Consider the following 14,408-nt stretch of genomic DNA (forward strand, 5'->3'; position numbering starts at 1 on the left):
GCTGGGGAGCAGGTCGTAACCCTGCCTATACCTACGGTTCGGTCCCGTCCCCAAACCCCGTCCACACCCAAGGTTAGCCCCAAGGCCCTAGCTAAAGCCCCTGTCCCCGTCACTATTTCATTCGGGTCCAGTTCTAGCTTAGGGTTGTCCGGGGAGTCATGGGGTCCTTCCGAGGATCGAACTTGAAGCCTGGACTGGGGAACTTCGGATGATGGGTCGGAGGGAGGATGTCCCGACAAGTGTCGGTATCCAGTGATTGCCCTAGTGTGCTAAGCGTTACCGTTAGAAACACCGCACAGTACAAAGGAGTTGTTGAGCGATCTGAGGGTACGTCCGGGGTATCTTCGGGTGGGCCTGATGAGGAGTCGATAGAGGAGTCTATAGAACCTAGCTCCGAAGAACGGAAGGAGACTAGGTGGTGGGCCCCGTTGTACGAGGGGTATGTAGCCTGGTTCGACCGCACCCGACTTATCCTAGAGAGGGAGGGGGTGGTTGATCACTGGTGGGCGGCCGGGGACTTTGATGACGAGGCATACCTTAGGGCCCTAAGGGTAAGGTGGGATCGTATCCAGGCAGGCCTTATTATCCCAAAGGGGTCCGCAGGGTTGGATGACCCGGTACCCGGTAGAGACCGATGAGCCCCTGTCATGGGTGCTGCCCGGGGCGGCTGGCGAAAGTAAGTTGACCAGAGCTTGCCGAGCTGAACGGGCTATTGCGGCAAAATACAGAAGGTCGCATGGCCTTGATTACCCGTATGTCCCGGAACCTCTAATGAGAGAGATAGAGGAGAATAGGGAGAGATGGCTTAAAAACGATATCCAGCACTATATCGTAGAAAAAGGGGGAGCCATTAAAGGAATTCAGGCCGAGCAGAGGGTAGCTCAACTTATGCGGGTCTGGAAGATAGGACGCAGTGTGTACATGCACAAAGTGGTGTATTGCAATGAGCGAGGGATACCACGGGAATACAGCGTGACTGTGCATGATGCCGCGGGGCGGGAGGTGAAGAAGCCAGATCCTCGACATTACTATTGAGTGCCAAATTAGAGTGGTCTGCTTTTTCGTTAGCGCTCCCTGCTGGTCAGTGAGTGAGATGGGCTTGCATTATTATGTCAATGTGATGATGTTTGCCATGTTATTTGTGTGTTCTTTTGCAGTGTTTCCTGGAGCAAGGTACACCAAATTTAGGTCCCAGCCGGGACGGTGGGTATTAACCAGGGGGAGTATGTAGCCATGCATAATAATGACTGCGTACATCTTCCCTGTTGGCAGTAAGTCCTGGTAAGTACAGGCCTGTCAACAGTAGTTATGGAGGTTTTCCCTCACACCCTGGTGTGGTGCCCTGTGTAAGGAAGGGAGTGGCTGTATGCTCTGAGTCCCTGGATAGTGACATCAGAGATGCGCCTGCCCCCTGAGGTATAAAGGGCACCGCACTGTCAGTTAGTGTTGTTGCAAGGGTTAGCCAGCAGTTGTGTGAAGCAGCTGGTAAAATGTATGCTACGGCATAAAGGATTGGAGGAATACTTTTGTGACCCTAGTGCTGTAACTAGCGGTGGCAGAGTGACCGATCGAGTCTGTCTAAGCCACACTGTGTCCAGGGACCTGGCGCAGTGGTGATCTCCCTAGGAGAAAGGGAATCCCACTTCAATACGGGAGGGCGTACCTGGCAAAGGGACAGCACGGAGAGATGTGCGGCTAGAGACGGCAGCTGCATGGGGCAGTCTGCTACATCCCAACCTACAAATAAGATGTCCTGTTCAAAGAAACCCCCACTGTGTGAGTGTGAGATTACTCAACAGTGGCAGTCACCACCGAGAAGGAGTTCCTCACCAGGACCATCTCCCTGCGGAAGCACAGATCCTGATGAGGTGGAGGCGCTGCACGTGAAGTAAGTTGGACTCGTAACCACTACCTCAGATACCTGTCCTGATGATATTCTCTATAACACCAAGCGGGAGACTCAGGAGTCCTGTTACTTGCATGTGCACCACCACACACGACCTTGTAATGGGGACCGGTTAGGCCACACGGGCCAATGTGAGATTGGGTGGGTCAGACAAGGGGGTCCAGCCGTTACATCCTGATATGTAAAACCATAGAATTCAAAGAGGGTGTACTTTCTTTTTCACACCACTGTGTGTGTATATATATATTGGCATTGACTTGATCTGTCAATCACCACCACTGCTGATCCCAGTGTGTCTGATCTGGCTTTGATGTTGCTGGGCAGCACTGTTGCCGGGCGGTCATTACTGCGTACAGCAGAAGCACAAGGGGAACAGTTTAGGTGAACACATGGAGATACTGCAATTAAACAACCTCATATAAGGTATCACAAAATCAGTAATATAGCTGTAAATGTAAAGCTACTGGTGGTTTTGTAGGGTAACAAATAATCAAAATTAAAAAGAGAGAAATCCCAAAACAAGCACTGTAGTTACCAAAATAGAAAACAATTTATTAAATACATAAACATAGACAGCTTAAAAACACAGAACCTCTAAGTCTCTTATTAGAATATAGCTAGAAACTTCTAGAATCACTATCATATAAAGCATAAGATGCAGTATAGTGTAATGCAGGGGTGGCTCTCTGCCCCTGCCAGTGCCCCCCCCCCTTACCTTGGCTCCAGTGTTCTGACATCACAACATGACCAGTCTGCGTCATTTGACGCCACTTTGCAATGGCGACACATCGCAAGAAGCCGTCTGAGCCAAGGTTAGGGACTTTACAGAGGCCTTCGTCGCTCCCCCATCATTTAATTTAAATTAGTGAAAAGGTGAACAAAGTATAAGTGCGCAACTACAATATATATAAGTGAAGTGATAATTGTGATGTAATTAATAGGTGACCTTAAATGTAAATTGAAGTATATGGAGCGTCTGCAGCTGTGACACCAGGGATCTCTCTGGTCCCACCTATAAGCACACAAAAATACAAAAAACACAGCGCACAACGCTCATAGTGCATTAAAAGGTATCTTTAGTAACCAAAATAAGGAGGTAAGTATTGTGCGTACATTTAAATAAAATAAACAAGCATTTCAGGGTTATTGTTACCCAAACACCAACGGACGCCCGTGATAGTCTCGTGGCTCTCTCCTTCTCACTCCAACAGCCTCGGTGTAGGGACTGGACAATCTCCAATCCAGTCGCTGGTATTTCAGCCCTTCGCCTTGAGGTAGGGCTTGTACAGTCTCACGTTTAGGTGAACAGGAGTCCAGATAGATCTCCATTTGGATGCGCAATGCCCGTCACTGCACAGGTCTGGTTTGCAACGGAGCAGCGGAGCGCACGCTGTTTGGCGTCCTGATCAAACACTTCCGGGTCTGTGACGTCATATAACCGCGAGAGTTCGTCGCAGGTCTACAGATCACCGGACCGGTTCTCTGGGAGTGCTGTGATGTAGAGGGTTCGCAAGTTCTTTAGTCCAACGCGTTTCGAGACCACGTGGGTCTCTTCATCAGGGAACGCGTTGGACTAAAGAACTTGCGGACCCTCTACATCACAGCACTCCCAGAGAACCGGTCCGGTGATCTGTAGACCTGCGACGAACTCTCGCGGTTATATGACGTCACAGACCCGGAAGTGTTTGATCAGGACGCCAAACAGCGTGCGCTCCGCTGCTCCGTTGCAAACCAGACCTGTGCAGTGACGGGCATTTCGCATCCAAACGGAGATCTATCTGGACTGCTGTTCACCTAAACGTGAGACTGTACAAGCCCTACCTCAAGGCGAAGGGCTGAAATACCAGTGACTGGATTGGAGATTGTCCAGGCCCTACACCGAGGCTGTTGGAGTGAGAAGGATAGAGCCACGAGACTATCACGGGCGTCCGTTGGTGTTTGGGTAACAATAACCCTGAAATGCTTGTTTATTTTATTTAAATGTACGCACAATACTTACCTCCTTATTTTGGTTACTAAAGATACGTTTTAATGCACTATGAGCGTTGTGCGCTGTGTTTTTTGTATTTAATTTAAATGCCTTCGGGAAGAGCACAGGGGCCTTTGTAAGTGCTGCGCCCACCACCCGAAAATCTCGTGCCCCCCAGATTGCACACCCCTGGTATAATGTATGGCAGCAGGTGATGCAAAAAAATGTATACTTCATATGATACAGTGATACAAGGAGTTTTTAGCTATTTATAATATTGAATTGTTATTATGTATTATTTTATTCCACGCCAGCACAGCATCATACCCCTTCCCGTCTGGCTAGCTAAGTCAAGACGTGACTAAAACGCAGAACTTTTTAGCAACACATATTTCCATATATTTGTCCTTGTAGTTATCTGTGTTGGAAATGAAATGTCTAAAGAGGAAGTAGTGAAGTTCATTGTCAAAGCAAACATATAACGGGACATATTTTTTTTCTTTGCCTGAGTTGGTATTGGCACAGTATGTTGGAAACTATCACCACAGTTTTTAGGAAACAGTCGTTCATGATAACTGGACAAATTATACACAGTAAACACATCCTAATGTTTCAAAAGTATGCATTAAAATAATTGGTTTGGTTTCCCTTCAAACATCATATACAATACACTAGAAATTTTATTTTTTAAGTTTGATTAAAATATAATACAATGATACGGAATTTAATACAAGGCACCGAGATGTTATCGAAGCATACAAGATTGACTGCCCATTTTCCCTACTTGCTACAGAATCAATAACTCAAATCCACAAAGCTTCGTAACTTAACGTCACATTTACACTAACTGTGTATCTTCAGAATAAAGTAACATAATGTTAAGCCATGTTTTCTCCCATAAAGAGCATAGTATTAACTATAACGGAGGTATAATGAGATGCAATTGACATACAAATGAGACATTATCATAACATTGCATATCCACAGAGGACCATTAAGGATAACGTGGGGACTTAATGTTACATTAACTTGTACCTAAATTTGGCATTGCTCCTTTCCAGACAGTGAAATTGGGCTTTTGCAGTGTCTGGCTGGCTGTAACACCACAGTTAGGCATAATTTAAATAACATACAGTTATATCCCAGCATTATTTCCCTCTCCTCTCCTCTTTCTCTCACCTTTAGCCAAAGTCCAATTTCGGGATATAGATAGGAGTAAAGCTAAGACTGGCATCACATTATTGGAAGATAACACAATGTTACGCTACAATAACATGATAATATGCCCGCCTATCTGAACAAACTCCTCACCCATACCACACACAGCTCTGAGACCTGACTCCAAAAGACTGTTCATGGTCCCAAGGTTCAACAGGGAATCCGGTCGCTTCTCCTTCTGTTACCATGCACCCCAAACTGGAACAATCTACCAGAGACTCTCAAATCCACCACTGGTCTAAATTCTTTCAAGAATTCAGCTGTCACATTTTAATCTGGTCTGTAACCGTTACATACGCCCACAACATATATTATCTTTAACTGTTTATGAAATGTCTTTAAATATAAAGTACAACCCTGTCATTTTAATGTACCCATGTATTGTTATCATACTGTAAGTTTGTGCCCAGGCCATACTTGAAAATGAGAGGTAACTCTCAATGTATTATTTCCTGATAAAACATTTTATAAATAAAATAATGAGATACAGTAGTTGAGACGTTGTTTTTACATATAAATTAGCTTAGACGATACCATGTTTCTATTTTAGGTAACGTCAAGTTATGAACCCTGATTAAACAGAGATTTGTGGATTTATCCCAGAGAGGGTTACTCATTAACCCTTTCAGTGCTGATGACATTTTGGAATATTTGACCTTAACTGTGTTCAAACCCTAGTACTATTAATGCTCTTGCAAACAACCCAGACAAATGATAGATTTTTATTTTTGTCATATTCTTCATGTTGCTTTACTACCTGTAGTTTTCAGAAATTTCAAATTCAGAAATAGATCTCCAGATATTAAAAATATTGCAATTTTATGTCATTAAATTAAGTCGATCAGAGGAGAACGGATCAATTACTTATCATTGTGTGGATTGTATTGATGCACATACCAGTATAAAAGGGAAATATAAACTTTAAAAAAAAAAAAAAAAAAGCCGGCAGCTTTAAACTTTGGTAATTCTGTAATTAAAAATAGAGAGCTAGTAATGGAATATTATGGAACATGTTCACATCCATTATTTGACCTGCTGTGGTATCCAGGAAATCTGCAACTTCTGTGTAATTAGATATAGTTTAAAACTCCTTCCCATTAATTCTTTTGTTGTTAGTTTGCATTTTTGGTAACATGATATTGTAATAACTTTAAAGTTGCTGGGTAGAAAAGAGGTGACCCAAATGTTCTCTTTTGTATCCTGTGGGTGAAAAAAAGAGAGGACTTCAGTACATACAGTATGGTCAGGGACGCCAACAGAAATCATGGGGTCCAGGACAAATGAAAGGAGCAGCTCCCCCCCCCAACCCATAGCGCACCAACCACGGGAAAAAAAATTCACACGCAACTTTTACTTAACTGTTTTCTTCTTATTGTAATATGGAAAAAACATTACAATGCAATCTGTTTATTTTTATATTTTCAACAAAAGACAGGTGACTGCCTGCCTGGGTGGGTGGGTGACTGACTGCCTGGGTGGGTGACTGACTGCCTGGGTGGGTGACTGACTGCTTCGTGGGTGACTGTCTGCCTGGGTTACTGCCTTGACTGAGTGACTGGGTGGGTGGGTGAGTGACTGGGTGGGTGACTGAGTGACTTGGTGAGTGAGTGACTGGGTGGGTGGGTGAGTGATTGGGTGGGTGGGTGAGTGACTTGAGTGAATGACTTGAGTGACTGGGTGGGTGAGTGACTGGGTGGGTGAGTGACTGGGTGGGTGAGTGATTAGGTGGGTGAGTGAGTGAGTGACTGGGTGGGTGAGGGACTGCCTGGGTGGGTGACTGACCTTGACTAGGTCAGTGCTGCTTCTTGCTTCCTTGCACGCCAGACGCTTTCCCCCTGCCCCCGATATTCCCGTGGCTGCTTCCCGGGGTGGGAGGTAGGCTCAGGAGGCGTGGGGGGGGGCACAGGGGGCAGGCAGCTGAGGGGGGCAAGACTGGCAGGCTAATTCCGTGGATGCTGCGGCTGAAGCACGCGTGGGGGATGCTGGATTGGTGCTCGCGGGGAAGCTCAATTGGCGCGCGCACTCTCAACGGCACTTCCCCTCCGTCCCACGTTGGAAGCGGGGGGGAGTGAGGAGCGTGCCCTGCGGGAATCGCCGCCATTTATTTTTTGAAACTTTTTTTTAAATATAAGGGACCCGGCCGTGCAGGGGTCCACTGGGCCGGGACGGCAATCCCGGCAGACCCCTCCCCCTCACCCCCCCGTTGGCGGCCCTGCATATGGTAGTGTTTTTATTTTGTAGTCATGTTTAAAGCAGCAATACTACAGTACATTCCCCCTTTTGTTGTCTTCTTTTTATATGTACAACATGTGACAATATATTCTTACATGCTTCATTATATATTATATTATATATGATATATTCTACATTCTTACCTAAGCTGGCAAGCATTTGGTGCTTGTGTTATAAATCTGTAAAAATTTGGAGTGTGTGCCTAACATAATGGCCGCCTTTCATTTTCAATCAGTCACAGTCAGTGTAACTGAGTAGCTACAATGTATCCTGATATTTCTAAGGTAACATTGATTATTGTTACCGTTTACATCTTAAACTGCTGGCACATTGGCAACAAATGATCCCAAACAGGAAAGTGTTGCAAATATTTTCACTGCTTGGAAGGTGGGGTAAAACCAGTTATGGATATTAAAACGAATTAAAAATGACATTAATAGGCAAATTAAAAAAAACAAATATTAAACCAGTCACCATTATATAATACTACAGAACTGATTTTTTATTGTTATTATTATTATTTAAAAAATCATATAAGATTTCACATGTTTTGCCGCTAGATAGTTTTTGTCAAGAAACTAAGGCCCATGAGATACCTTCTAATGCCGACATGTGTTTATGGTTCATTCAAAGGGAAGGGCTGGGAAGTGTCTTCCGGAGCCACAAGGTGTGTTATGACATAGCACAGCATACAAAATATTGCGCTCATTGTAGCAGAAATGAGCATTGCTTAACCTTCTGGCCACAGCCACGGGTCATGTGATCACATCTGCAGTGATCCCAATGGCCAAACCCTGTTCTCTGCTGTCTCCTCTTCTTTTTTGTTTGTGTTCCTAGACACACGCAAATATGTCATTAAGTAAACATCATCATGGCCTTTATTTTCGGGGCCCTTGTAACGTTCCCTAAACATCATACTCATACTGTATCATAACGGTTACAGCAGCCGCAAGTTTGCTTTACTAAAGTTGCTAAGCTAGTGGGATTTTACCATTAGGAATGTCCAGTGATGGTTCAAAAAGGAACAGCGTCCCACTACTTTTACATTTACAAATATATAATACATTGTATATATGTTTTCTCTTATTTCACCATTAAATACAAAGCATCTCCTGAAATCAGACAAAACGCCGCAAATTTTTTAATAACTGTTTTTTCCCCACTGGGAACTTGCCATCACAAGGCTGTGAAGTACAGAGGCAATTGTTTGCTGTTGTAAAACCGTTCTTATACTAAATATATGTATTGAGAAAATATAGGAATTTGTTGTTGATATAAATTAAAGTTCTCTTCAATGGGTCTCTTTTACTAGACCCCCGCTGTATGCATTATGCTCTCTTTGCCTCCGTGAGTTCTGCAGATTTATTTATACGTTTGCTGAAAAATATTGTATGTTCCACAGCTGTTCTTTAATGTCACTGACCAAAAATCTTTAAATAAGTCCTACAATGTAATACTTAGTCAGCGTTAATATCTCACATAGGCTCCTAATTAGTATGGCGAGAAGTGGTATTGTGCAATAAATATGCTGCAGGGAAATTTGACTAATAGGCCTCACAATTAACAAGGAACATAGGCCAGTAGAAAAAAAAAAAACCTTCTACAAGTGTAACTGAAAATGTCACATTAAATCATGGAAATGTACAGTATCCTTTTTTGTAATCTTATTTTCATAGTTTGCAGTACTGAATGTACTCCCTGTTGCTTTTTTTCTACAAGGATAGTTGAGTTGTTGGTACTGTTGCCTTGCCAGACCCCCACTGCTGAATGCTGTATTTGCATTTTGTATGATATTGACATTATATCACGTTTAAATGTTGCTTTTTCTATACAGCGCACTCCTCCGATGATGGTAAAGGATCTGTTTGAAGATATAAAAGATGGGACAAAGTTGCTTGCCCTATTAGAAGTCTTGTCTGGGCAGAAATTGGTAAGTTCACAAACAATAAGGTAGTGGGTAAAATCAAATAAAAAAGATCTCCATAGAATGCAATGTGCATGAACAACACTCTACATATTAACCACGTCTCTGCCATTAGACACACAAAATAGAAATTGTACACAGATCATGACCATTTGGCCATCCTAATCTGTCAGTTTTACAACTTTTATTAGGACTTTAAATCTCATGTGATTGCTGGATTTTTCACCTATATCTGAATCCAACGCATATTTGAATTTCTTTCCATGCTTTCATTACCCTTTCTGTGAAGTAGTATTTCCCTCTTAATCTGTCAACATTCAGATTCAGTGTCTGTACTATGCTTTATTTCTTGTCTGGATAATGCCTCCTTTCTCAATGCTACTAATATTTCGTACATATTAAATCTCTGCCTTATCCCCACTTCCTCCTTATTTCCATGGAAAATGATTAAGTTATTTTTATTGAGCAGCGGCCATTTTGGGTGCACAGTAGACCATGTATCATGCTCATACATTCACTTGAGATATTTAGATTACTTTCTGCTTTGTAAAGTAAATTGTTTAAAAAAAAAAAAAAAAAACATCGACTTAGGTTCCTTACATTTGTCACAAATATTTTAGCACTTAATCAGTAAGCTCTGAAGTAACTGATTGCACAGTGATTGATCAAAAACTGTCATTGACATGAATGACCGTTTTAGGCCAATTGCACAGTGGAGTTTGTTAAACAAGGGCCTCAGCTAAAGTGATCTTTGCAACCTCAAAAATATACAGTATTTTTGATCCAGAGGAAAATGACAGCCCCACACCAAAAAAATTGATACATTCTACTGTATGCAGTGGGTGCATCATTTAACTCTGCCCTTGCTCCTCCTATTATTTAAATAACCTCTCCTGAGCTGACACAAGTGGGTGCTCTGATGTTCGGATATTTCATGAAAATCTTTAAACATCAGGTACTCAGTAGTTGACTTAACAGGGTCCCAAAGGGGTCTTGCTGTACGGTTAGGCAAATGTGCATTTTGTAGTATCATTACCACTAAGCTGTTACCAGCAAGAAAAAAATACACTAAGAATAGCTAGCTCTGAGATCAGATTATGCAATGCAATGATGAAAAAATGTGCTCTTTATTGTCCTGTGACCTTGTGATGTGTACCAACCTTTGTTTCAGCCATGTGAACAAGGGAGGCAGATGAAACGCATTCACTGGGTGGCCAACATTGGTGCAGCTCTCAAGTTTTTAGAAGGAAGACGGGTATGTTTGTGACTTGCTTTGTTTTTATTTACATTTGCAGTATTTAGTTTTTTTTATTTCTTGTTTACTACGCTGGAAACAAAGTGTTGTTTTAAATTTCCTTTCTGAAGGCACCATTATCATTAGCAATGATTCGCATGCATTTATTTTTTTTGCATGAAGATAGACAACAACGTAATATATACTGTATCAGCATAAATCCCCATTATCCTTAAGAAAGTGAGATATTCACTAACCACACTAAATTTATGTTATAGTAGAGTTTAGAGTGAAAACTATTTACATTATGTAATATTAAAATATAATAAAACCAGCACACCAAATATGCAATAACCATACCTATTAACACTGCATTGTTATTTCTTGCAATATTGCTACAATAATACAAAAAAAAATGTTGTCTATAGCCTTTTCAAAGGACTTTTTGTTTGTGAGTATGCCCTTCATACAGTATCTACTTCCTGTCTAATTAATTTATGGTGGAAAGAAATCCCTCTACTATGTCAAGTACAAATACAGTGTAGTTATTACCGATATATTAGTTTAATAAGGTTTTCAGTTCTTAGCTTTGGCATTTTACTGGAATTTCCATTGTAACCCTCCCCGCCCGGCTCCTGGGGAGTTTACATACTGTAGGTGTCTGTACTATTGTCTACTCATTATGCATTATGTTTGTCAGGGGTGCTGATCTTCACATGTAAAATAAATTTGCTTTGTAATATTGTTGGGCCTAAAAATAAATCATGCCTATTTTGCTTTTCATGCAAGTCAATATACAGAGGATCTCCGGTTAGTACTATAATGATCTGGCGATTCTGTTTATAATTTTTTTTTAACTGAAATATAGTTCATCATAGATTCAAAAAATGTAAACATTGCCGCACAAAACCCTGATATATTGTATACAGATGATTATAGAACACACATGCAGACCGCCAAGGGCTGATATCAGTGAGCTTTATGTGTTTTGAACCAAGAAATAAGATTTTCATTAAAACATACAGATTTCTTATCAAAAATAGAAAAAATTGAGGCACATAGGTATTATGGGGATTTTTTTTTGCAATTATTTGCCGTTGTATTTAGTGCAAAAAAATTTTAAGTGGATAAAATAATGTTCCTCAGACAAACCACCAATGTGATAAAAATACTCCTTAAATAGCTAAGGGAATACTCAATACTTGAACCCATCACCAACAATTCACTTCTAGATGTATGGCCACAAACCATGCGGTCCCCAGGGCACACTCCATGAGGGTAGGGTTGTTCTGCATGCGATGCAAAGAGAGCGCATGTGCGATCACATTATCCTGCATCCTGCGTAGACAAAACTCTGTGGCCTAGCAACATATTGTAAACTACAACACCCGTGTCTAATATAGGACACAGGATACACCTACACAAACTGTTTCAAGGATATTGGATCATAGTATATATCTGGTGCTATTTACATTAGATCAACACAGAACAGTATCATCTTTGTGGTATACAATATTTTGCATTTGCAATTATAGTCCAGATTGAGTCGACAAATTCATGTCAATCATATCCATAGTGCTTAGTTGTCCATTTAGTGCATCCTGAACCACGCTATATTTATTTTTTTACTAAAAGGCACCCAATGGTTCCAGAGAAACCAGGTGTTTTCAGGGGAGGAAAGATGGCTGCCAAATCTCACAGGTTCATCTAGCCAATAAGAAATCGTAACATCGTAACATCATGGGAGGGGGTAATGTTTCACTTCCTATTAACTGAATGAACAAGTATCTCGGGAACCACGAGGCCTCTGAAGCTACACGATAAAAATGATAAAAACGATTTTGCATTCTGTGAAGAAATCAATACTGAAATTGGCAGGATTGCTGCTTTCATTTCACTAAACCCATATACCTGTAGTTTTTTTTAAAAATTTTATTTAGTCAAATGTACTAAAAAGCCGCAAAATTAAAAAAAAGCCAAATCATGAAAGCCAAATGTAAATATTATTAACAATGACCAAACGAAGAGTTGAGCAAAAAAAGTAAAAAACGATAGTAATACACTACAAAACCATATCTGTTAAATGCTTAAATGTTTTCAGTTCACCTTTTTTATTTCTGCACATTTTCTTTGTGGCTAAGTTTATTGTATTTTTTTTGACAAACAAGTTTCATCTAAAACTATAGATAATACCATGCATCATCTCGTTCATCTGTAGCATGCTACTGTAATCTAATCAATTGTCACCAAATATAACCTGACATGTTAGGAAATAATGGTATTTCTCCAACTATTTTTATGCATTTCTATTAGCCTATGTTCGTGGTTTCCAACTTTTTTTTACTTAAGGAACCCTATAATTATATTGTGAAATTCTGCAGAACCCCAACCCTCTCTAATAGCGCGTCTGAGATCAGATACATTGTAAGGAACCCCAACCCTCTCTAATAGCGTGTCTGAGATCAGATGCATTGTAAGGAACTCCAAGCCTCACTAATAGCGTGTCTGAGATCAGATGCATTGTCAGGACCCCCCAACCCTCTCTAATAGTGTGGCTGAGCTCTAATACATTGTAAGGAACCTCAACTCTCTAATAGCGCGCCTGAAATTAGATGCATTGTAAGGAACCCCAACCCTCTCTAATAGTGCATCTGAGATCAGATGCATGATAAGGAACCCCAACCCTCTCTAATAGTGCATCTGAGGTCAGATGCATGGTAAGGAACCCCAAGCCTCTCTAATAGTATGTCTGAGATCAAATGTATTCTACATTTTTCTGTACTTGGTCCAATTTTCAAATGACCTGAGAATTGCAGGGAACCCTTTAGGGATGCCAGGGTAACCCAAAGTTTCCTTGGACCCTCTTTTTTTTTTTTAAACACCGGCTTATGTACTACCTCTTTATATTAATAGTGAAATTACTTGCCAAATTTGTGTAGACTTAAAAGTTGTTAAAATCAATGGAAATGTTCGGTCAGAAGCATCCCAAGCGGCTGCTTCAGAGTCGGATAATATTACCCCCCTTAATTTGATTTCCTCTGGCTGCTCCCTTGTGTGTGTCATTGTGTGCCCAGCAAGTGCTTATACAGGCAGAGTTCTTCCTCTCCCCAATCCCTTATATTTATTGGCTCTCTGATAAAGAGATATTGGGTAAGGGTAAAGAAAACACTTGATTGGCAAACAATTTCCCATTAAAGCAGCAATTCAACAATATCCTACATCTGTGTGTTTTTTTAAATAAATCAGCTATGTAGTATTAGATAATACTACATTATTATTATTTTTAATTCAACTCTTAATGAAATTTTTAAGGAGTTTTAATACTGACATCCTTTGATTTCTATAGCAGGTTTTAGCCACCTCCCCCAGCAGTGCAAGATCTTTGCAACACTTTCCAGTTTGTGATCATTTGTTGCCAATATTCCCAGCAGTTTGAGCTGCAAACTAACAATAGATAATGTTACCCTCGTAATATAAAGATACATTGTAGCTGCTAAATTACACTGACTGAAGGATTAATTGAAACTGAAAGGCATCCATTTAGTGAACCCTGGAAGCAGGATCGATAACGGGAGAATTAATCGTAATTAGTTTTCAATCAAGGTAATCAAAAGCTGTATATATTTGAAAAAAATATTAAATTAAAGTGCCGCTTGGATTGCCTCTTCAAGAGACTCCTTAAGAAATGTAATTAATTTCCCACAGAAAATGAAAGCAGTCAGATCTTTGGTATTGGAAGAGTTAGATTTGTTTAAGGAAGCCAATTAGACTGTTAAATTCAAAGGATGCTTTTTTTGTGGGATTTCGCCTTCAAGTACCTAAGGACTTTAAGAATAACATTTTTTTCTGTCTCTGCTAAATAAGATATGTTTATATTACCAAAGATCAATTTTACTTAATTCTTTTGTGTATTTCATGTCTGTAT

At 40.9% G+C, this 14,408-nt stretch overlaps 1 protein-coding gene across 15 annotated transcripts in view; it reads left to right on the plus strand.

Moving 5' to 3' along the window:
- Positions 1-14,408, plus strand: part of SYNE1 (spectrin repeat containing nuclear envelope protein 1) — a 603,546-nt gene that overhangs the window by 148,167 nt on the left and 440,971 nt on the right. For 12 of the 15 annotated variants that reach the window (XM_075596504.1, XM_075596505.1, XM_075596506.1 and 9 more), the window contains 3 exons: positions 9,160-9,255; positions 10,421-10,504; positions 11,273-11,293. In XM_075596504.1, coding sequence (XP_075452619.1) covers positions 9,160-9,255; positions 10,421-10,504; positions 11,273-11,293 — 201 coding nt within the window. The remainder of the gene's footprint in view (positions 1-9,159; positions 9,256-10,420; positions 10,505-11,272; positions 11,294-14,408) is intronic. The other 3 variants (XM_075596507.1, XM_075596511.1, XM_075596520.1) reach the window with 1 other exon arrangement.

Source organism: Ascaphus truei, chromosome 4, assembly GCF_040206685.1.
Source record: "Ascaphus truei isolate aAscTru1 chromosome 4, aAscTru1.hap1, whole genome shotgun sequence".
In the NCBI taxonomy this organism is placed as follows: domain Eukaryota; kingdom Metazoa; phylum Chordata; class Amphibia; order Anura; family Ascaphidae; genus Ascaphus; species Ascaphus truei.